Source organism: Peromyscus maniculatus, chromosome 2 (genome assembly GCF_049852395.1).
Source record: "Peromyscus maniculatus bairdii isolate BWxNUB_F1_BW_parent chromosome 2, HU_Pman_BW_mat_3.1, whole genome shotgun sequence".
NCBI lineage: Eukaryota > Metazoa > Chordata > Mammalia > Rodentia > Cricetidae > Peromyscus > Peromyscus maniculatus.
This window is the reverse complement of record NC_134853.1, coordinates 20,427,367-20,451,163: the sequence shown is the minus strand read 5'-3', so window position 1 is coordinate 20,451,163 and position 23,797 is coordinate 20,427,367. Positions and strand designations below refer to the sequence as shown.

At 35.9% G+C, this 23,797-nt stretch overlaps 1 protein-coding gene across 6 annotated transcripts in view; it reads right to left on the bottom strand.

Moving 5' to 3' along the window:
• The window catches only part of LOC102910632 (solute carrier family 7 member 12-like), a 65,679-nt gene that overhangs the window by 15,419 nt on the left and 26,463 nt on the right, over positions 1–23,797 (bottom strand). For 4 of the 6 annotated variants that reach the window (XR_013048965.1, XR_013048966.1, XM_076563813.1 and 1 more), the window contains exons 2-3: positions 17,406–17,537; positions 15,615–15,976 (exon numbers count right to left, since the gene is read on the bottom strand). Coding sequence is in view for 2 of the 6 variants with exons in the window: in XM_076563813.1 (XP_076419928.1) it covers positions 15,615–15,976; positions 17,406–17,537 (494 nt within the window). In the remaining 4 variants the exon portion in view is untranslated. Of the gene's footprint in view, positions 1–14,600; positions 14,679–15,614; positions 15,977–17,405; positions 17,538–23,797 lie in introns of all 6 variants that reach the window. The other 2 variants (XR_013048967.1, XR_013048968.1) reach the window with 1 other exon arrangement.

Sequence of the window (23,797 nt, the reverse complement as noted above, 5' to 3'; positions counted from 1 at the left end):
TAAATAAAGTTGCCCGGGGGTCAGAGCTATTAGAGCCATAGACAGAGTGTGGCGGTGGTGGCACACGCCTTTAATCCCATAGATCTCTGTGTGTTCAGGGATACAGCCAGCATTGGAGACATATGCCTTTAAGACCTAGGGGGCTGTACATTCAGACAGTGATGAGGCAGTCACGAGTTTGGGTTTACAACCAATGAGAAGGCAGAACAATAATACTATAAAAAAGACGTACAGACAGGATATAGCTCTCTTTCGGGAAGCTGGGACAGCAGAAGGAAGGGTGAGATTTTAGCTCTGAGTTCTGACCTCTTGGCTTTCTCTTTTACATTGTTTCTGTGTTTCTTATTTAATAAGACGGTTGGTTACATCTACATCTGGTGCCCAACATGACAAGAATCCATTAAAAACAGCTTGATTTGGCGGCAGGTCCGCTTTCCTGCAAGGGCGGCAGGTGGCGGCAGGCGGCGGTTGGCTTCCTAGTCTGAGCTGCGGCTTCTTAGCCCAGGTCTAGGTCAGTGAGCAGCTTGCTTAAAGCCGGTGCTACACACAACTCAGACCTGCCCTGCCGAACAGGGCCCTGCCTGTAAAGCCAACGCATGTGGTCGGAGCTTAAGGAAGCCAGACCCAAGCCTTGACTTGGCACTAGAGGGAACACGTGGCTGGATTTAAGCTTTAGCCAGCTATGCTTTCTTGTGCATTCTCTCTCTCTCTCTCTCTCTCTCTCTCTCTCTCTCTCTCTCTCTCTCTCTCTCTCTCTCTTTCTCTATCTCTGGATTAACACCTGGGACACTAGGTGGCTGTTTTGAAAATCCCCTCGGATTTCTACTGTTCTACGCAGATTTGGTAAGTCATAACATATCAGATATTTTAAAGGAAACTATCTAAAAGAGAATTTTTTTCCACATTAAAAAAAATGGGTTTTATGTGTACATTGGAAGAAAATTGGTTTTTGTTCAAAATTTTAGGCAGTCTGACAATGGAGCAACTATATAATATTAGTATTGGTGGAATTATGCAGCTTATCACTATGCTAATCCTCATTTTAATATTTAAAAAGATAGTCAATTTAAGTGCCAGGATAACAGCTTTAGAAGAACTTGTTAAACCTGTAAAAATTCAGACAGAAGAAACTAACAGTGAAGTTGTTTCAAGTCTGGATCATAAGGTTACAGAAAGAAAGCCTGTTTTCACACAGTCACCCTTAATTTATCCTGTAACTGTACAGTAGATGCCTGATCAAATGACTACACAAAATATTTGGGCTCCAATTGAAATGTTGGATTTAAAAAGGTTTAAGGAGGCAATAGTATCTTATAGCATACATTCCCCATATGTAAAGCAAATGCTAAACTCTTGGTCAACATATAATAGGATAGTACCACAGGACTGGTGGGACCTTGCACAAGGTGTTCTGGAACCCAGCCAGAGACTTCAATTTATGACCTGGTTTAAGGAGGAGGCTAAAAACATAGAAAAACAATGGAGGGATAAAGGAATACAAGTTTGCCAGGATCAGCTTATTGGAGAAGGCCAATATGCTTCAGTATAAACACAATGTTTATATGATGTCCAAACCTTAATTTTATGTCGAACAGCAGCCTTGAATGCATGGGACAGAGTTGAGGAACCAGGAAAAAAATTGGAGTCATTTACAAAGGTGATGCAAGGCCTAAAAGAGTCTTTTACAGATTTTTTACAAAGACTGGCTTCAGCAGTAAAGAGAATGGTCTCGGATTCAGAAGCTGGTAAGGCAATAATTGAATCTTTGGCCTTTGAGAATGTGAATGCAACATGCAAAAGAATAATCAGGCCATTAAAGGCAAGATCTGCACCTATGGAAGATTGGATTAGAGAAACAATTAATGTTGAGGTTGATGAGCATGATGATACGTGGGTAGGAGAAGTAATTTCAAAAGGTTTGAGGAGTGTTACATGTTTTGGATGTGGAAAGCAAGGACATTTGAAAAGGGACTGTAGACAGGTCATTCCGAGAAACAATGTTTCTTCAAGGAACAATGGCAACAGAATGCCCCTTCCTTCTGGAGTATGCAGAAGGTGTGGTAAGGGAAAACACTGGACCAATGAATGTAGATCAACAAAGGACAGACAGGGTAATCCTTTGCCTCAGTCTTCGGGAAACTCCCAGAGGGGCCTCACGCAGGCCCCCAGTGCAAATCCAGTTCAAACCTTTCCTGCAGCCATAGAGGAAATCCCTGCTCTGGAGAGTGATTAAATAACCAAATGCCTATTGGAATAAATCATGCTGGTCAGGATGATGAAACAGAGAGAATAGAAAATTCAGGAGAAAACATAAAGAAAATTTTTTGGCAAACTTCTATTAATGAACAAAGACCAAAATTAACAATAAAAATAAATGGTGTTTTGTTGTCTGGTCTGGTAGACACAGGTGCGGATGTTACCATAATTGCACCAGAATTTTGGCATCCAACTTGGCCTCTTCAGGAGGTAAATGTTCAACTGTTAGGAATTGGGACATTATCTCAGGTGAAACAGAGTGCAAGATGGCTTGAATGTATAGGTCCAGAAGGACAGAGAGGGAAATTAAAACCATATGTGGCTAACATAACTGTGAACCTGTGGGGTCAAGACTTGTTGCAACAATGGAATACTCAGATTAGCATCCCTCCAATCTCAGAAAGAAATCATAAACTAACACATGTTACTGAGAGAAATATTAGAAGATATTATTCTAATGAGTGGTCACCAGCCATCCATATTATACAAGAACAGGGCACAATAACTGATGATCTTCCAAAGACACCAACAGCTCTACCTTTAAAATGGTTAACAGACAAGCCTGTATGGGTCCAACTATGGCCTTTAACAACAGAGAAACTCCAGGCTTTAGAAGAGCTGGTAGAAGAACAGTTAAATGCTCAGCATATTGAAGAATCAACCAGCCCTTGGAATTCTCCTGTATTTGTTATTAAAAAGAAATCTGGTAAATGGAGAATGGTAACAGACCTTAGAGCAATTAACAAAGTAATTCAGCCAATGGGCTCTCTACAATCTGGGATGCCTTTGCCTACTCTGCTACCAAAAGGATGGCCTCTCATAGTTATTGATTTAAAAGACTGTTTCTTTTCAATACCCTTACAAGAAAAAGACAAAGAAATATTTGCTTTTACAGTACCTACTTATAATAATTCTCAACCAGTTAAAAGATTTCAATGGAGGGTCCTCCCACAGGGAATGTTGAATAGCCCAACTCTGTGCCAATACTTTGTACAACAGCCATTGGAAGTGATACGTAAAAATTTCCTAAATCTATAATTTATCATTATATGGACGATATTTTACTAGCTGACTCAAATGCAGATACTTTAGAAATAATGTTTGAAGAAGTAAAGAAAATTTTGCCTTGCTGGGGATTACAAATTGCTCCTGAAAAGACACAAAGAGAAGATTCTATTAATTATTTAGGATATAAAATAGAGCTACAAAAATTAGACCCCAAAAGGTGCAAATTCGGAGAGATAGACTACAGACTCTTAATGACTTTCAAAGATTATTTGGAGACATTTCTCATCTACGAACTATTGTTGGGGTAAAAAATGATGAACTGACTAATTTGTTCAAAACCTTAGAAGGTGACAAAAATTTAAATAGTCCAAGAGAATTATCACCTGAAGCTGAGAAAGAATTAGCCTTGGTAGAAAAGAAAGTGCATGAAGGGCACGTGGATCATATTGATCCAAAGCTGGATTGCATTTTGGTTATTTTACCTTCTAGGCATTCTCCTACTGGAATATTAATGCAGAGGGAAGATATTATATTGGAATGGATATTTTTACCAAATAAACCAAATAAAAAATTAAAAACTTATGTGGAAAAAAATCTCTGACTTGATTTGGAAAGGAAAATTGAGACTTCATCAATTAGCAGGAATAGACCCAGCAGAAATTGTCGTATTTTTAACTAAGGAGGAAATTGAAAAATTATTGACAGAAAGTGAACCTTGGCAAAGAGCTTGTAGAAATTTTTTGGGAGAAATTAACAGCAAATATCCCAAAAGCAATAGAATTGATCTGATAAAGAGAGCTGATTGGATCTTGCCTCGAATTGTACGGCAAAAACCCATAAAGTGGTTCCAAGTCCGTATAATTCAGTTCAAAAATCAGAATTGTATGCTATTCTGTTGTTATTAATGGATTTTTCAGAACCTCTCAACATAGTAACTGACTCTCAGTATGCTGAAAGAGTGGTGTTACATATTGAGACTGCAGAATTTATCCCTGATGCTTCAGAATTAACTTCACTGTTTATTCAATTACAAGATACAATCAGGAAAAGGAATCATCCTTTATATATAACTCACATTCGATCCCATACTGGTCTGCCAGGCCCTCTAGCACAAGGCAATGATGAAATTGATAAATTATTGATAGGAAATGTGCTGGAGGCCTCAGAATTTCATAAAAAACATCACGTCAATAGTAAAGGTTTAAAAAGGGATTTTTTTATAACCTGGCAACAAGCCAAAGAAATAGTAAAGAAATGTCCTACTTGTTCCATCTACAATCAAATGCCATTACCAGCAGGATGTAACCCAAAGGGTACTCAGAGAAATGAAATCTGGCAGATGGACGTGTTTCACTTTGCAGAATTTGGAAAATTGAAATATGTACACCACACTATTGATACTTATTCAGGATTTCAATGGGCAACTGCTTTGAGTTCTGAAAAAGCTGATTCTGTAATCACTCATTTGCTAGAAGTTATCGCCATCATGGGTATACCTGCACAAATCAAAACTGACAATGCTCCATCATATGTCTCTGTTAAAATGAAACAGTTTTTTGCTTATTACAATATAAAGCATATTACAGGCATACCACATAATCCTACAGGTCATGCAGTTATAGAAAGATCAAACAGAACTCTAAAGGATATGCTAAATAAACAGAAATGGGTAAAAAAAACTCCCAGAAATAGACTGCATACATAATGCTCTTCTAACTTTGAATTTTCTGAATGCCAATGAGAAAGGAACAACAGCTGCAGAGAGACATTGGATAATAGAAAAAACTACAGAATTAAATCAGCCTATATACTTTAAGGATGTGCTGACCTCAGTATGGAAACCAGGGTATGTATTACATTGGGGACGAGGTTTTGCTTTTGTTTCTACAGGAAAACATAAGCTGTAGGTATCATCAAAATTGATAAAGGTTCGATTTGAACAAGAGAGACCTCTTAATTAGAGGAGGTGATAGTTCATCAACCAGCATGAACATCCAATTTAAACTAACTTGTACCAGTAACACACGCCTTTTCATTTAATCAGATAATAATTTGCCAAAAAGAAACATCCCCAAAATTAGTCTTGGGGAAAGGTTTTTGTTTTTGTCTTTTCGGAGAATGAAGGTTAAGGAATCTGAAGAACACTGGACAAATGAGACAACTGAAGAAAAGGGACAAATCATCTATCCCAAGAAACAGAATGACATGGTATATGGGTATATATTATCTAAAAAATTTTATGTCTTCCTAAGTGTTTGTTTCTGCTTTTCTCTAAAGATTTAACACTATTGGTCTTCTAATAGTCCCAGTTCAATTAAAATTTAAAGCTGACTTTGGAGTTGGAGAATGGCTCTCTCCTTCTTTAAACTCAAGCATATTCTTAAAAGGAAAATGCGAACTCCCTGTATCATGCCAGAATAAATGAGCCATCTTCTGCTATGGTACAGGACAAAAGCCAAATTAATTAAGGGACTATTCTATTACTAATCTCAACTCTTTTGATTCTATTCTGATTCTTTAAACTTTTCTTAAAGTATAAATTTTATATTAAAATTTACAAGATTAATATATATATATATATATATATATATATATATATATATATATATACATTTTAAACTTTGTTAAGATATGAATGGTCACATAGAGTACTAACTAATTCTAGAAAAAAGGCTAGCTGCATATATATATTTTTGTGTTCGAGTCTCTTATCAGTTTTTTGCAGGGAATCACAGCCAGGCCTAACATCAACTGAAGTCTTCAGGAAGAAGATGGGGCCCCACAACAACAACAATTCCACGTGGACAATAATTGATAAGATAAAAAGGGAGATTATGGAATCTACTTTTAAAAAGGAACTACTTGTTTTAAATAAGATAAGTAATGAAAGTTTTTTGGTCTGAGTTTATCAGATGTTATTGGACTGCACATTGTTAATATATATATATAATGGAGTTTTTTGTCTCGATTTGTCAAATGTTAATGGACTAGACATTGTTAATATAATCTTGACTGTATATTGCATATACTTATTGAAGATAGTTTTTCTTGTATTAGTTATAAACTTTTTTAATTTTAGACAAAAGGAGAGGAAATGTGGTGGTATTGTGTTCCCCAAAATATTGTGTACTCTAATAAATTTATCTGGGGTCAGAGAACAGACAGCCACTAGATACAAAGGCTAGAAAATGGTGGCACTCACACCTTTAATCCTAGCATTCCAGAGATAGAAATCCCTCTGGATCTCTGTGAGTTCAAGGCCACATTGGAAACAGCCAAGCATGGTGACACACACCTTTAATCCTAGAAAGCCAGCCTTTAATCCCAGGGTGTGGTGGTAGAAAGCAAAAAGATATATAAGGCGTTAGGACCAGAAACTAGAAGATTTTGGCTGGTTAAGCATTCAAGCTTTTGAGCAGTAATTCAGCTGAGACCCATTCCGGATGAGGACTCAGAGACCTCCAGTCTGAGGAGACGAGACCAGCTGAGGATCTGGCGAGGTGAGATAGCTATGTCTCTCTGATCTCTCTGTCTCTCTGATCTACCAGCATGGACCCCAATAACTCCGCTCAGGTTTGATTTTATTAATAAGAACTTTTAAGAATCCTGCTACAAATAATAATATCATTAAGCTGACAAACATCATCCACAGATCAGCTTTGAACTACAAGGTGCTCAGAGCAATTTTGAGATTAGTAGCTGAGATGATCCAGTCTGAAAGAATACTTGAATAAGGACTTGAGATAAACTCTAAACTTTGGCATTATACACAGACAGGATAATGAAGGATATAGTTACCTTTCCTAGAATTTGACAATTAACCTAAAATTTTTCTTTCAGGATAAAGAAAACTTCGCCCATACCCAGCAGGAAGTAATTTTAAGAATACGACACCCACATTCCCAAAGAGGTGGTGTGGGGCGGGTGGTTTTTTTGTCTTTTTAATGGGTTTTGGGTCTGGGATAATTTTCAGTATTTAGGGGGATTGGTTACAAGTTGTTGTCAAGGGTTAGGAAAAAGGCTAAGCAAAGGAGATTAGATTTCGGGTTCTTGTTTAAAAAAAAGAAAGAAAGAAAAGAAAAAGACAATTACTAATTTTAAATACTTTACATTGGATTGAATTGTTTTATATTGTATACAAATTTGAAACTGATATTGTTAGAAAATGCTATATGTATATTTCTAATTGTATTTATACCATTCATTTAACAATGTAATGCAAATTTCTGATCCTTGAATGTTATTATTACCAACTATTAGGATATAAAGAAATGAAAGTTAGTAGTTAGACATTACAATAGAACTTGTAGTCATATTAGATATGTTTTAAAAATTGAGCAGAGATGTTTTAGACAGGTCATCTTCAAACCCTTCAGAGATCTACAGAATATGGCATTTAAAATGTTTTAATAACTTAGAAAATTTTTCTTTTTTGAGACATGTCGGCTCCTGGCAGTACCAATCTACTTCAGAGAAAATATGGGCATTGAAGAAACTGCATATGGAGTCAACTTTCATTGTGGCAAAAGTTAGCCACTGGACAACAAAGTATCCTCAAATCAACAAGACAAAATGGACAGACAGAACACGAAACAAGGGACTACTGATTCTTGCCAAAACAAGTGTGGTTATGGCTTTATTAAAAGGCATCTTCTGAGGCCAGGACAATATGGCCCTATCCCTGATGTGGCCTTTGCAATCCGGAAAAGGTACAGTGCCCTTTTCTTCGAAGGCAGCTTAACAGGCAGAGGGCCGATGGCTTCTGTTGTGCAATGGAACAGCAGCTGAAAGCTCACACCTCTCGATAGTAGACTGGCATTTAATAGAGGGATGTGGAGAAGAAGGGGATGCTGAGATGAAGCCATATATACACAGCCAAGAAGAATGAACAGCTGAATTCAAAAACCATCAACAATTTCCAGAATTTAAAATCCTGAATCATGACAGGACACTAGTGGAATTCAGGTGTTTCTGGTACATGGACTGCTGTCATCCAATGTGAGGTTGAACTGTTGACCTTGTGTACATCCTACATCACAAATGAGTCTGTCAGATACGATAAGCCTATAGGCTGAAGATGATGCCCCAACACTGCGGAGAAACCTCAGGTGACTGCCCAGGCAGCTGGCTGTTTCTGTCAACTCACAATTTTTTTGGAAGTTGCTTGCATGCACTTCCTGTTTTTATTTTTGTTAGCTAATATTATTCCCTCCTTGGGTCTCTGAGGGAGTTGAAGATTAGTTAGTTATGGTTGAAAATTAGTTAGTTATAGTTGAAAATTAATTAGGATAGAAAGTACACTAGATACATCTTGGATTTACCAAAATAGGATAGATAATGGAATTATTTTCTCTGATTTGTCAAATACCTGTTTAGGTATTTATTATTTGTATATATTGTATATAGTTATTGTACTTTTGTATATAGTTTTTCTTTTGTTAGTTATAACCTTTTGCTTTCTTTTTCTTTTTATTAAAATAGAAAAGGGGAAATGTGGTGGTATTCTAATTGTACTGAAATGTGATTTTGATTGTATGTTAATAAATAAAGTTGCCCGGGGGCCAGAGCTATTAGAGCCATAGACAGAGTGTGGCGGTGGTGGCACATGCCTTTAATCCCATAGATCTCTGTGTGTTCAGGGATACAGCCAGCATTGGAGACATATGCCTTTGAGACCCAGGGTGCTGTACATTCAGACTGTGATGAGGCAGTCACGTGTTTGGGTTTACAACCAATGAGAAGGCAGAACAATAATACTATAAAAAAGACGTACAGACAGGATATAGCTCTCTTTCGGGAAGCTGAGACAGCAGAAGGAAGGGTGAGATTTTAGCTCTGAGTTCTGACCTCTTGGCTTTCTCTTTTACATTGTTTCTGTGTTTCTTATTTAATAAGATGGTTGGTTACATCTACAGGTATCCACAAGGATGCCCCCACTTTGGAGTGCTGGCAGTGGTCAAGATGGTACCTGGACTGTTCTACTCTGGTGACCGCTCTAGTGAATACCCTAACCGTCATCATAGAGCCTTTGTCTAGTGACTGATGGAGGCAGATGCAGAGATCCATGGCCAGATACCAGCTGAATCCAGTCAATGAGTGAGAGGAGGGATTCTGCAGGTGTGGGACTTTGAGATTATGATGGGGAGACATGCAATGATGATTGCGCACACCAGTGGAAGCCCTTGAACTGTCGACTAGTGGCCTTGGAGCCCCCATGGGACTGGACTAGGCCCTCTGGATAAGGAAGACAGTTGTTTGGCTCGAACTGTTTGGAGGTCACCCAGGCAAAGGGCTTCTGATCTGTCCCTGGTGCATGGGCAGGCTTTTGGGAGCTCGTTGCCTGTGGTGTGATGCCTTGTGCAGCCTTGGTGCATTGGGGAGGGACTTGGACTTGCCTTGGCTCAGTGTGCCAGACTCTGCTGACTCTCCATGGGAGACCTTGATTTGGGGAGTGTGGGGATGTGGGTTGGCTTGGGAGGGTGGGCTGGGGAGTGGGAGGAGGAAGGAGGGGGTATCTGTGGGTGGAATGTAGAGTGAGTAGAAAATTTCTGAATAAAGAAATTGAAAATAAACAAATAAAAGAAATTCACTGAGACCCTTAGATTAGTGGTACCTGAATATAAATATCTGTCAATGTGTCATAATTCGGGAGTGAGGGCTACAGATAGCCTGACATAGGAATTGTCTCAAATGCTAGCATTTGAAAGAAAAACAGTAAATGGAAATGAGATCTACTTAATCTGTAGAATGTGTTGTTTCATTAAAAAAGAATAATAATCAGTTTTGATCTTGCACTTGCCTTGATGTATGTTGCTGCATTATTCCAATCAAACTTGATAACATGTTTCAATTATTGTCTCATTATTAATGAAATATGTGTTAATTATTCACAGAAATAAAATGACGTATGCTATTTTGAAAAAAAAACTCTGTCTTTTAGGCATCATCATTTCTTTCAATCCTGTTTCTATGTTTATTTTCTTTATGTGCATATGTACAAATATATATTTAACAACATAAATGTGATTTCTGACCTTAGGTTCTGTTAGGTGTAATATTACACTTATTGTTTTAAATATGCTCAATTATTCTTTCATTTCTTTAACTAAGTTAAAATTTTCTATTGTATCTGATTCTCCTTATATGGTCTCAAATTCCCATTAGAAACATTTTGTTAAGAGTTATTGTGTATATATTTCCCAGAAAAAATTGTTTTGTAGCTTTCTATATTTTTAAAAAATCATAATAGAATTATGATATACCAAGATTTTGTGAAGATGGATCTGATGATTTTCCCTACAATTCTTGTTTTCTTCTCACTTTTCTTACTCATATGTAAAAGAACAGTATTTGTACATGAGATTTGAAATGGGTTCTCTTAGTGGTAATAGAGCAAGCCTTCCATTGCCAAATACCTAATTTTCATTTTGTAGGTCTTTCACCAGGGATTGGTCCTAGAATGTACAAGGGAACTCGATTCTTTTTATCTTCAATTCTCTGTGTCAAGGGTAACTTCCCTTGCCTGTCTCTTAAGTAGGTACCATCTCAGTTCCTTGTTCTATTTAATTTTCCACAACCATGTTTCTAAATCTAGTTCTTTCTCATTTTGGAAATGGTTCTGTCTAAATGTATTCTAACATCAAATGGACATAGTTAGATTCTGTGTCTTTTCAGTTTGTTAATCAGTTTTATACAACATGCCATCATACAGAAGACTCAGTGTTTTCTTCACTAGGAGTGTTTTTTATGTGTCCATTTTATAATATCTGATTACAAATAGGTCCTTAAATATGTCTGAACATTGCCCTATTTAACATCTGCTGTGCTGATTCTTTGCACTATGCTACACAAATACCCAGTCTTTCAGTGATTTCACGTTTTCAGATTAATAATGTTTCTAGTTTGGACACACATCACACTGAAATACTCCTTGCTATTGAGTAATCCTGTGTACACTATAAAGATTTTTCACTAGAATTAGATTAATTAAATTCTGATTAGCTAGTTTCCAGGCATGAATTATAGGCAGAGCAGTCAAACTAAGGATGATGGGAGGAAGAAGGATTCAGGAGAGTCATCAAAAAATGGATAGAAGTTAAGATGGCCATAATGCCATACTCAGAAAAATGCCAAGCCACATGGCAAAACATAGATAAGAAATATGAGTTAATTTTGTTAAATTGTTAGCTATTAATAAGCCTGAGCTATTGACTGAATATGTATTATTTATATTAAGTCTCAGAGTTGGTTATTTGGGACCAGACAGTCAGGACAGAAACATTACATCCGCAAATAGCACCCAAAATGGGGCACAGATCTACATAAGACCTAAAACGCTTAACAGGGGGTTCTAGACACAGAAATGGAGCCAAGCGCTGTTCCTGGTCTCATGTCTCTTATGCCAGCAACAGCACAGAGCTGCATCTCCTTAAAGCTGCCAGCTCACCATGAACTACACTGCAAGGTGGGATCCTGCAGTCTCTCACCCTGGCCATGAGCTAAGCTCTGGGGCAGGTTACTTCAGTCAGTCTCTCACACTAGCTGCAGTATAGAAAATCCTCTCCTAAGACTCACCCCCAAACACCATGTGCTACTGCCATGTGCTAAACTGGAAAATCCTGGGAACTAAGAGCAATTTAAGATTTGTCTCATGTGAGAAAAAAAAATACAGATATGCAGTAAAGATAGATGTAGACCAAAAAAATCCTTTAAACAGGTTAGAGTGTGTTTAACAATATATGTAAGCTTTGAAGAAAAAGAAAAATGGTTCAGAAAGTCCTTTAATAAGGAATATAATAATAAAAAGTAAACTATGTCACATTAAGAGTTGAATTACACAGAGAGTCTGGATTCTTTATGTTATTTATGATTTTTGAAGTTTTTGCCTGCTAAGAGATACTGGATTATAAAAACTGCTAGATTAAACATTATAAATATTTTTAAAATATCTTGACTTCAAAATTAAATCAAAAGCTATATTGCTTTGGGAGAGATGCTATGCTTTTATTTCCACAGGAAATGAGAGGATGTGGATTTTTTCTGGGTTAAAGAAAATCAGATTTGATAGAGGAAGACCCCTTGAAATCCTGGCTACAAACATATACACTTAAATGAACTACAAGATATATAATGTATATTTTACCTGATCAAACATAAAAAAAAACATCTTTGGCTGACTTGTATAAAATACACAGCATATACTTGTAATAATGTAGATATGTATGTTACCTTTAAATTTTAATTTAATAAATAAAGAGTAAGAGGATGAGACAACAATGTAAATGGATGGCCTAGGTTATCTAGCATTTCAAAATGCCTTTGTAATAGTCTCCTCAAAAGTCTGCATCCAAAACAGCTTTAAGGTTGTTGGTTGAGATGGTCCACTTTCATGGACTACTCCAGACAGGACTTCATTATTAATCCATTTTCTCAAGATTCCCCAAAGATGCCAGTACCACCAAACAACACAAAGCAATCTAAAATACACAATGCCCACATTCCTAAAAGATTGGCTCTAATTTTTTTTTTTTTTGCATTTAAGGGGGATTGGTTACAAGTTGTTATTAGTCATAGTCGGCATAAAAGCTAGAATAAGAATTAAATTCAAAGATCTTTCTGCATGAATAAAAGGGGTTATAATATAGAAATGGTGAGATAAAAAGTGGATTATTGAATCTACTTTAATGTAAAAGAACAACTGTCAATCTTAAATGTTTACATTAGTATAGATTTGGTTTATTGATAGAAATAAAAGTTATTTCTGTTATACTTTATGTATATTTCTACTTTTGTTTGGAGTATTATGTTTATGCAGCTCATTTAAAAATATAATTATAACAAAATAGAGATTAATAGTCATCTATATAATAGTCAAACTTATAGTCACATTGGGTTTTCAAAATCATATGTAGACATATTTTAGATAGACAGGAGGTCTTCAAACACTTCAGAGGTCTACAAATATGACATTTAAGATGTCTTAATAACATAAAGTTTTTTATGAAAATGAGAAATGTATGCTCCTGGAAGTACCAACCTACTTCAGAGTAGATGATGGGCATTAAAGAAACTTCATATAGAGTTTAGCTTCTTTGTGGTGAAAGTTAGCCACTGATCAAGAAGGAAAGTGACAGCCAATATTTACCAAGACAAAGCATTGCAGTTTTTTTCAATTTCAATATCCTGTTTCACACTCTGTGAGATATCCTAGGCCAGCAGGCCAAATATGGATGCCCCAACATTGCAGAGGAACCTTGGATGACTGTCCATTCAGTTGGATGTTTCTGTCATTTTTTAGTTTTGGAAGTTTTTGTTCTGCACTTCTTGTTTACTCAGGTAATATTATATCCTTCTCAGGTCTCTGATTGAGTTGAAGATAGATAGTTATAGTTATAATTTTCTTGTTACCAAATTAAAAAAAGAAATTTAAAAAAGAATAATTAAATGTATAAGCTTTAAAGTCATAAAAGGATAATTTTGAGTTGGTAATGTAAGTTAGGATACAAAGTGATTTAGATACAAAAATCTGGACTTCCCAAGATAGGGTAGATAATGGAGTATTTTCTTTATTTTTTCCAAATACAATAGACTGGGTAGTGTAAGTGTAATTATTACTTAATAACTATTTTGTTGTATATAATTTTACTAAGTTAAAATTAAACCTTTTTAATTAGACAGAAAGGAAATGTTTGTGGGATAATCCTCTTGTACACTTTAAAGATTTGTCATTTGAATTGGCTTAATAAACACTGATTGGCCAGTTACCAGCCAGGAAATATAGGTGGGGTGACTAAACTAAAGATGGTGGGATGAAGAGGAGTGGAGTCAGGAGTGTCACAAGAAATGCAGAGAAGCAAGATGGGCATGCCATACTAAGAAAAGGTACCAAGCCATGTGGCAAAGCATAAATAAGAAATATGGATTAATTTAAGTATGGGTTATCTAGTAACAAGCCTGATGTATTGGCTGAGTATTTTTCATTCATATTAAGTATCAGATTTGGTTATTTGGGAGCAGGTGGTATTGAGAGCAAGACTCCACCTACAACTCCTATTTACCATGTACTGCGATCAATGCTCAGGAAAGATAATAAAAGTTAATAAACAGGAATCTGACAGGCATTGTGCAAGTGCATAAGTGATAACTTAATTGATTTGTTCATTAGATTTTTTTGTTGTCAAAATGATTCTAATAAAGTCTATATGAGACTCATGTCCACTAGAATGTGCTCAACAAATGAAATTTATTCATTATCTCTGACTGATGATGATTTCTTTTTACCCGCTCTGAATAAAGCAAGGTTTCAAAATATATTTATCCCTGTTTCTTTGACTTACCCACATGATTATCTGAAATATAGCAAGGATACCACAATGTATCCAAGGTATCATTCACTTTTGTCCATGTGGGATGTACTTGAAGAGGAAGCAATTACAAGAAAGAAGATTATGAAATATGCTACAGTATAACACTTCTCAAAATATGGTTAGTATTCAACTATTTATAAGAACCCCAAGATGAATAATGTCAGTATACATTCCTGTGATCCAATAGAGACTGAATGAATCAGAATACATAGGAGAAAACTTGTGAATATGAACCGTATTAATAATACTCATATATTTATTTTGATCACAGTCATAAAATACAAAAGTTTTTATAATATTGTATAATCTCTACAACCATGATACAGTTTAAATCTTGATGAAATTCATAGGAATATTGGGAAGGAAAACAAAGATGATGTGACATCCCTAGATTTATGTTATATAAATGTGTGACTTACATATTATAGACATAATATGAATGGAAATTGTCCATGATAAGTCTTTGCTAAAAATCATGAATTAAACAAAATATCAAATAAGGAATTAAACAAAAAGTTGAAGCTACTTCTACTTTGTGAAATTATTATGTGAGCTTGTTCATTTGAGCATGGGAATGACAGTTTTCTCCTGAGTATTATTGTTTGCTTACTGGAAGATAATGATGATATCTGCTTTTTTGCTTTTTTTTTTTTCGAGACAGGGTTTCGCTGTGTAGCTTTACGCCTTTCCTGGAACTCACTTTGGAGACCAGGCTAGCCTTGAACTCACCGAGATCCACCTGACTCTGCCTCCTGAGTACTGGGATTAAAGGCATGCGCCACTACTGCCCGGCCAGTTTTCTGCTTTTACACAATAAAAATGAAGCCTCAAATAGCAAATATCACCAAAGCTTGATTGGAAGACATAGAGCCACTGCTTCATACAATGGGTTTAAAACTGGTTAGAAGAATCTCACAGCTACCGAGAAAGGTTTATCCACAAACAGGCTGTATATTCAATATTAGTATTTACATATTGACTTACCTTATAAGGTCTTGGTAGATCAGGCTTCTGGTACCTTAGTTTAAGCAACCCTATCATTTTCAGCAAATTTACACACGATGCTCCTAGTGCCACATATTTCACTAGGTAGATTAAATCTGAAGCTATTATTGCAATAGAAGATAAAATGATAATCAGGGTGACTGCTACAACTGGAGAGTGATGATCATTAAGCATTGAGTAGATGACAGGTAATTGTCCATTTTGACTTGCACAGTAAAATATTCTTGATGCTGAAAGTATTCCAGAAGAAGTGCTGGTCACCATTGAAGCTGAGATCCCCAAAGAAATAACCCATTGTACAGAAGGGAAGACTCTGTCCATCCATGTGACAGCAACAGAATCTATGAAAATCCAAAATGCCAAAGTCATTTTTGCTTGAAAGCAAATAGAACAGTACTCTGCAATTGTTTCTGTATCTATGCATATTGTAGTAGGACTTGGCCATTTTTTTTTCTAAGAGAGGGATTCTCTTACTCTTCTAGTCTGTTATGCCTTGTGATTGATTTGTCCATTAAAGCCCATTAGAAGTGGATGTTTGAGAGCTGCAAGGCTGCTCAGCGCCAGGAATAACAGTTCTTGCTTTCTTGATTGTTAAACTATCTATTCCATGAATTTACGATCCAACATTTTTGTCAGCTAAAAAGACAGAAAGAAAGCCATAGTAGCTGTGGAGACCTGGCACTGCATTATATATTTCTCCCAGTAAAAATGGCGTAAAATTTAGCCACTATGGTGTTGCATAAGATGTGGAATATGTGTGATGTGACGTCTCCCTCACATCCTCCCTTTAATGGTCCTGTGTTGCAGATGTACTTAGAAGTGCTCCTGTCCAATATCCTTTTTGACATTGGCAAACCTTGATTATACTACTATGTCATTTTATAAGACTGAAAATATCCTAAGGAAAGACTATTTGTGCCCCCTTTCTTTTTTATCATAGTATTTAAAATCAATGCTGCTCATGCCTGGAATTGTAATTTCCCAGTAATCTCATCTGGAGGAAGGGAAAGTTGAAGCTCTGGTTCCAACCAGAATAAGCACTTGTCTCTGAAGAAAAGTTTTCATGTTTTTAACAATTTGACAGACTACATAGAGAAATCCCAGAAAGTAATGAATGAGTGATGATAGGGCAACACTTATTCCTAGTGACATTCGGATTGCTATATATAGAAGAGCCAATCATGAAAATTATTGCTCACGTTTACAAATAACTAGCAGTATCCTAGAAAAACTGAGAGTTACAATATGCGAAGTATGGCTGAGAACTGATTGTGACTCACTTTTTGATGAAATTCTGATGGATATAAATGACAGCCTTAATGAAAATCTTGGCAGTGGGTTTTACGTCTAAGAAAGTAAAGAGATGTTACCTATTTTAAACAGCCTCTTTCATTGTAAAGATAAATGTGTATTTTGAAGGATGAAGCATTTAAGCATGGTGTTTATTCTGAGTGTTCTTGACCTGATTGTTCAGGTATCTTGACATTGTTTTTAACTCTTTTCCTACTCTTCTTTCTTTATTTTTTATTTTAGGTTTTTTTGGTACATGGCCTTCAGGATGTATAATTAAGTTTTTAATGTGATTGTTTATCTTATAAAAGATGATTTAGGTTATTGTGTTTTTCTTAGCCTCACTGAAAAGCCTAAAACATAAACATTATTTTAATAGCATTGTACATATACTAAACAAATCTATAGTATCTAAAACTTACAATCTTTATTTCCAATCAAAGAGAGGCATCTACCCTATTTAATTTTACTTCAACATACCTGAAGAGATGATTTCCAGGGGTGTCAAAACTGCCAAGTATGATATATTAGTCAGTATGTACAACAGAGTCACAATGGACAGGCCACATATAAAAGATTTTGTAATTGTATCAGTAGGACTTTTTATTTCTCCTAAGAAAAAAAATAAAAATATATATAAGAAAATGACACATCAAACATATGAACTAACTCTGCAAACATTTTATTATAGATTTATAGTGATGTTAATGAACTGTCATCTACAATATCCATTTAAGTCAATGTAGTGGCCCCAAAGCACAAGTTCTCAAATTTAGGTTATTTCTACATTTTGGCCATTTACCTGAAAGTGGATATCATGAGAAATTGGCAACAATAATAGCTTTTTGTTTCTGCAATTCAAAATATTAATTCAAAATTAAACTTGCAACACACATGAAGTATTTATTTCAGGTCATAGTTCACTACAGCTATGTATCAGAAGTTATAACATGCATATTGCAGTGCATGGTTGTAACACTGCAGAGTATCACCAAATATTACCCATTATACATCAGCTCAGACTTCAGAAATTTAGATGCTATCAATCTCTCTGTACATAGTTTCTTCTAATAAAGAAATATATTTTAAGTATGCCAAGCAAATATTTCTAGTATCTTCTTACCATAATTCCTAGGCATATAAGTGACAAAGTCATTGAAATGCATTGTGCTAGAATGTTTGATTTTTAATACTGCTGATTTTTTTCTGACTGGAGTTTCATAAAGTTTGGGACAACTTCAACCACACTTTATATCCCAACACAGCAGGGGGTAATATTGAGACCCATACATCCATGAAGACCTACGAACAATTAGCAATTGGTGAGAGATGTAGAGTTAGTTAGTCTTCCTAATGGATGAACATCCTAATTGGAGTGGTCAGCTCCAATATATATGCTGCAACACTGAATTAGCACAGCAGGTTGAATTCATATATTGTTTTGGGTGTATATGTGACAACAGTTGTTAAAGAAGATGAGGCTGTGAATTTGGGGGATAAGGTGCAGATATGGGAAGGTGGTGAGAAGAGATGGAGAGGAAACTATATATTTATATCTAAATTAAATTAAAATTAACTTTAGATCAAGTTGGCTTGATATTAATACTAGTTTCTAAAATATCTGAACTGGCACTGCTTGAGTTACTTTTACTGCTGTGAGAAAGCACCATGACCAAGGAAACTTAAAGGAAGGAAGAATGTATTTGGGCTTACAGTTCCTGATGGACAAGAGTTCAATATGTTGAGGAGGTCTAGAAGGCATGGTGGTAGCAATAAAAAGTTGAGAAGTCACATCTTTAAAAAGCAAGGGGGAATCATAGATAGCACACAAAAAGTAGGGTGTGAACATGGACATTAAAAACTCACTCTAGTGATATGCTTCCTCCAGCAAGACTCTAATTTAAGGTTCCACTATATCTTCAAAAAGCACCATCAACTGAGGACCAAGTGTTCAAGTATTTTCAACATTAGAAGAACATTTTTCATTCAAACCACAAGAGTCCTTAAAGATACTTCTGCAAATTTTAGTAGATATTTATATGAAATGGTGTTTTCAGTATTAACATGTATAAAAACAATATATTAAATGCCTATAAACTATAAACTGTATATAATAGTCCACATACTTTATTATCACCTATCTAGCAGAGATTATATTCTTTGGTGAAAATCATAAGCACACATCTGTCCCATTAGGATGCAATTTTTCTTTTCTATTTGTTCAATCGTAAATATTTTGCATTGCAAAAAATTTAAACAATTTTTTTCAAGACAGGGTTTCTCTCTGTAGTTTTGGTGCCTGTCCTGGATCTCGCTCTGTAGACCAGGCTAGCCTTGAACTCACAGAGATCCACCTGTCTCTGCCTCCGGAGTGCTGGGATTAAAGGTGTGTGCCACCATAGCATGGCTAAACAAATTTCTTTGTGACTTATTATCATTAATGGTTTTATTTATCTACTTATTTAATTTATATATATGATGATGGTCAAGTAAAATTAATGAGAGTAAAGTACTCATGAAAGAATAAGTATAAAAAGCCCTCTGTTGGATGGAGCATTACCATGTACTTCTTTTCCTCCTCTTACTTGATTCATTGAATTGTTATCAAGTGAGGCAAACTTTGAACTAAAATGAATGGTCTATTCCTGGCAGTGATGATAAGAAATGAGAGTTTTCTGAATCAGTATGGAGAAGCTTGTGGTGCTGGAAGAGAATAATCACATCTATGACTTGATAGATATTCCAGTAGAGCAGTTGGTCAGTTTTCACAAACAAGTTGACCAACTTGTTTGCTATATTTGCTGGAGTCTGGTGTTTAAATTTATGAAATAGACTTATCTACGAGGATATTTTTAGCAGTAAAATAAGTTTCCCCTGAAATAAAATAAGTTCATCTTTAAGGGAATAATCTTAACTCTTCTTATCAAATAGATAAATTTTAGATGATTGTAACAAAATTAACCCAGATAGTAAAAAGTCATATTATTACATAATGCAAATAAATGGAACCCTAAAAATACTAGGAACATTAGTACAGACATGGTTGTATTGATTTGGAATTACAAGAAAAAATGAATGCCATATATTAATAGATGTTAATCATAATCTGTTTATCTTCCTTTCATCAAATACATGTATAAAATTATGAGACAAATAATGAGAAAAGATGTTTACACTGTGAAAAGGAAGGATTAAATTTTATTAAATTTATATATCTTGAAAATTAATTTAAGACTCTCTACCTGGGAAGTTGCTGTCCACCGTGGCATGGGAATCAGGTACACAATCTTCACTATTCATTTCCCCCATTTCCAATCTTCTGTCTCATGTACAGGCATGTGGCAAACTGCTTAAATGAGCCTCTCCTCCCATTCTGACTCTAATACCTGGGCATACCACTAAGCCTCATGGTAGAACCATCTTTCCTTCTTACTGTGAACATTTCCAGCCCACAAATTCTAGCCAATCCCCATTCTTTGGGCCTGCAACAAATACCTAGAAACATAACCAAGCCAAGAACAACAGTGAGCAAACCAGGAAGGGAGTCAGAGGCACTCCTTCTCAGTCAATACACAGTCACCAACAGTTGCTAAGATCCTGAGAGTCCAAGAAAACTCAAGCATAGAAACACATGCTTAAGGAAGACAATACCAGATATCAACAAATACCATCATCATCATTTCAAAACCCAGAGGCCAAGATGCCAGCACAAAAACACAACCATTGACAGCAAAAAAAAAAAAAAAATTCCTGCAACAGAACCCAGAAACTAATAGAGTAGCCCAATAGAAATGCAATAGTTTTAAGCACAAGACACAAGCTTCAAATTAGCTATTATGAGTATGCTCAAAGACCACAAAAACTTTATAAATGAATCTCTTCATAAGTCTATGAAAACACAAGCAATCAGTGGAATGAAATAATGAAAACAGTTAAAGAAATAAAAATAAAAATAGAGTAACTAAAGAAAATCCAAACAGAGGTACAACAGAAATGATGTTTTGAAAATCAAACGTAAGACTTAGAGGTAAGCCTTACAACAAGGTTCATGAAAAGTAATACAGAATCTCAGTCATTGAAGATAACATAAGAGACATAGATACCTCAGTAAAAAACATTCAGAGACAAAACATCCAGGAAATCTGGAACAATATGGAAAGACAAAAAATATGAACAACAGGAATAGAAAAAGCTTTGTTCAAAAATATTGAAAATATTTTTAATAAAATCACAGGAGAAATATCCCTAATCTAAAGAAGGATGTGCCTATTAAAAGTACAAGGAACATACAGACACAAAGAAGAGACAACAGAAGCAAGATAAATCTTCAAAAATCATGTAAAATGAACAGCTATCTACTTAATGAGAATTGGGCTAGAAAAAAAATTGGAAATAAAATAATAACTTCATAGAACTGAATGACAATGAAAATATAACATACCCAAAGTTTTGTGAAACAATGAAGGCAGTTCTGAGAGAAGTTCATATCATTCATTAAATGCTCATCAAAAAAATTAGAATGATCTCATGCTAGTAATTTAAAAGCACACCTGAAAGGTTTAGAACAAAAAGAAGAATTCATATTCAAAAAGAGTAGATAGCAGGAAATAATCATCTCATAGCTAAAAGAGTTAAATAGAAAAAAAACACAAAGATATACTAAAATAAAATGTTGTAGGCTTTTTAAAATCAGCTATAGATGTTCCATGATAGATTTTTTGATCACTTACATACATTATCATATCTTGTACAAATAGCAATTTTTGGACTTTTTTTCCCAATTTGCATCCCCTTGATTTCCCTTAGTGTATTATTGCTCTAGCTAAACCTTTAAGTACTATATTGAGATCCCTGGGCTCCAGCCACTCCTGGGAACACCTGCCCAACTTGGCCCCAGGTTCTGGCCACCGGGCAGGTCCCCTTCTAGCCCCACCGGGAAGGATCCCCTTCTCCAAGCCCCTGGCAGCCCCTGCAATCTCCACGCCCTGCCCCCACACCCATCTGCCCCGAGACCCCAGCCACTTCCTGAGACTTAGAGATCGTCCCCCAGCTCCCATCCTGCCACTGACTTCCCTTCTGGACCAGAGAGGGCTCCCATCCTGCCCCATACTTCCCTCCTGGACAAGACCTCCCATCCTGCCCCAGATTTCCCATCTGGACAAGAGTTCCCATCCTGCCTTGGAGTCCCATTTGGACAAGAGAACTCCCATCTGCACAAGAGAGAGAAACTTCCTGAATCTGTCAGCTCTGTCTGAACAAAGTGCGCTGATAAGACCAAGAATGAACCACAAGGAGATGGGCAGACATCAAGGCAGAGTACATACAACAAAATGAAGAGCAATACAGCATCACCAGAACTTAGCCCTCCTCCAACATCTAGACCTGAACATCAAAAATTGGAAGAAACAGAAGAAAAGAGCCTTATGAATAACATCATGAAGAAGGTAGAGGCTTATATAGAGGAAAAGACAAAAAAAAATTGGAAGAACGCTATAAAAAAATCTAGAGGAAAGGACAAATAAAGTAGAAGAAAACAATAAAGTCACAGAAGAAAACAATAAAGCACTGAAAGAAAATAATGAAAAAGCAATGAAACAAATGAAGGAAATAGTCCAAAACCTGAAAAGGGAAATAGAAAAAAATGAAGAAGACACAAACAGAGGGAATGCTGAAAATAGAAAATCTGAGTAAATGAATGGGAACTTCAGATACAAGTATAACCAACAGAATGCAAGAGATGGAAGAGAGGATCTCTGGCTTTGAAGATATGGTAGAAGAAATAGATTCATCAGTCAAAGAAAACACTAAAGCCAATAGAGTCATGAACCAAAATGTCCAAGAAATTTGGGACACCATGAAAAGACCAAACCTACGAATTATGGGCATAGAAGAAGGAGAAGAATACCAACTCAAAGACGCAGAAAATATATTCAACAAGATCATAGAAGAAAACTTTCCCAACTTAAAGAAGGAAATGCCTATGAAGATACAAGAAGCCTATTGAACACCAAACAGACTAGACCGCCCCAAAAGTGCCCTTGCCACATAATAATTAAACAACTAAATGTACAGAATAAAGAAAGAATATTAAGAGCAGCAAAGGAAAAAGGCCAAGTGACTTATAAAGGCAAAAAAAAAATCAGAATAACACCCGATTTCTCAATGGAGACTTTGAAAGCCAGAAGGACCTGGACAGATGTAATGCAGACACTAAGAGACCATGGATGCCAGCCTAGACTAATATACCTAGCAAAATGTTCAGTCATCATAGCTGGAGTGAACAAGATATTCCAAGACAAAGCCAGATTTACACAATACTTATCCACAAACCCAGACCTACAGAAAGCACTAGAAGGAAAATTGCAACCTAAGGAAGTCAGATACACCCTGGAAAAACACAGGCAATAGATAAAAGCACAGCAGCAAACCCCAAAGAAGAGAAGTACACACACACTACCACCAAAAGAAAATAACAGGAAAGAACAATCACTGGTCATTAATATCCCTTAACATCAATGGACTTAATTCACCTATAAAAAGACACAGGCTTACAGAATGGATATGAATGCAGGACCCATCTTTCTGCTGCATACAAGAAACACATCTCAAATTCAAAGATAGACACTACATAAGAATAAAAGGCTGGGAAAAAACTTTCCAATCAAATGGTCTTAAGAAGCAAGCAGGTGTATCCATCCTAATATCCAGCAAAATAGACTTCAAACTAAAATCAATCAAAAGAGATCAAGAAGAGCATTACATCCTCATCACAGGAATGATCCACCAAGATGAAGTTTCAATTCTAAACATTTATGCCCCAAACACAAGGGCACCCACATATGTAAAAGAAACATTACTAAAGCTTAAACCAC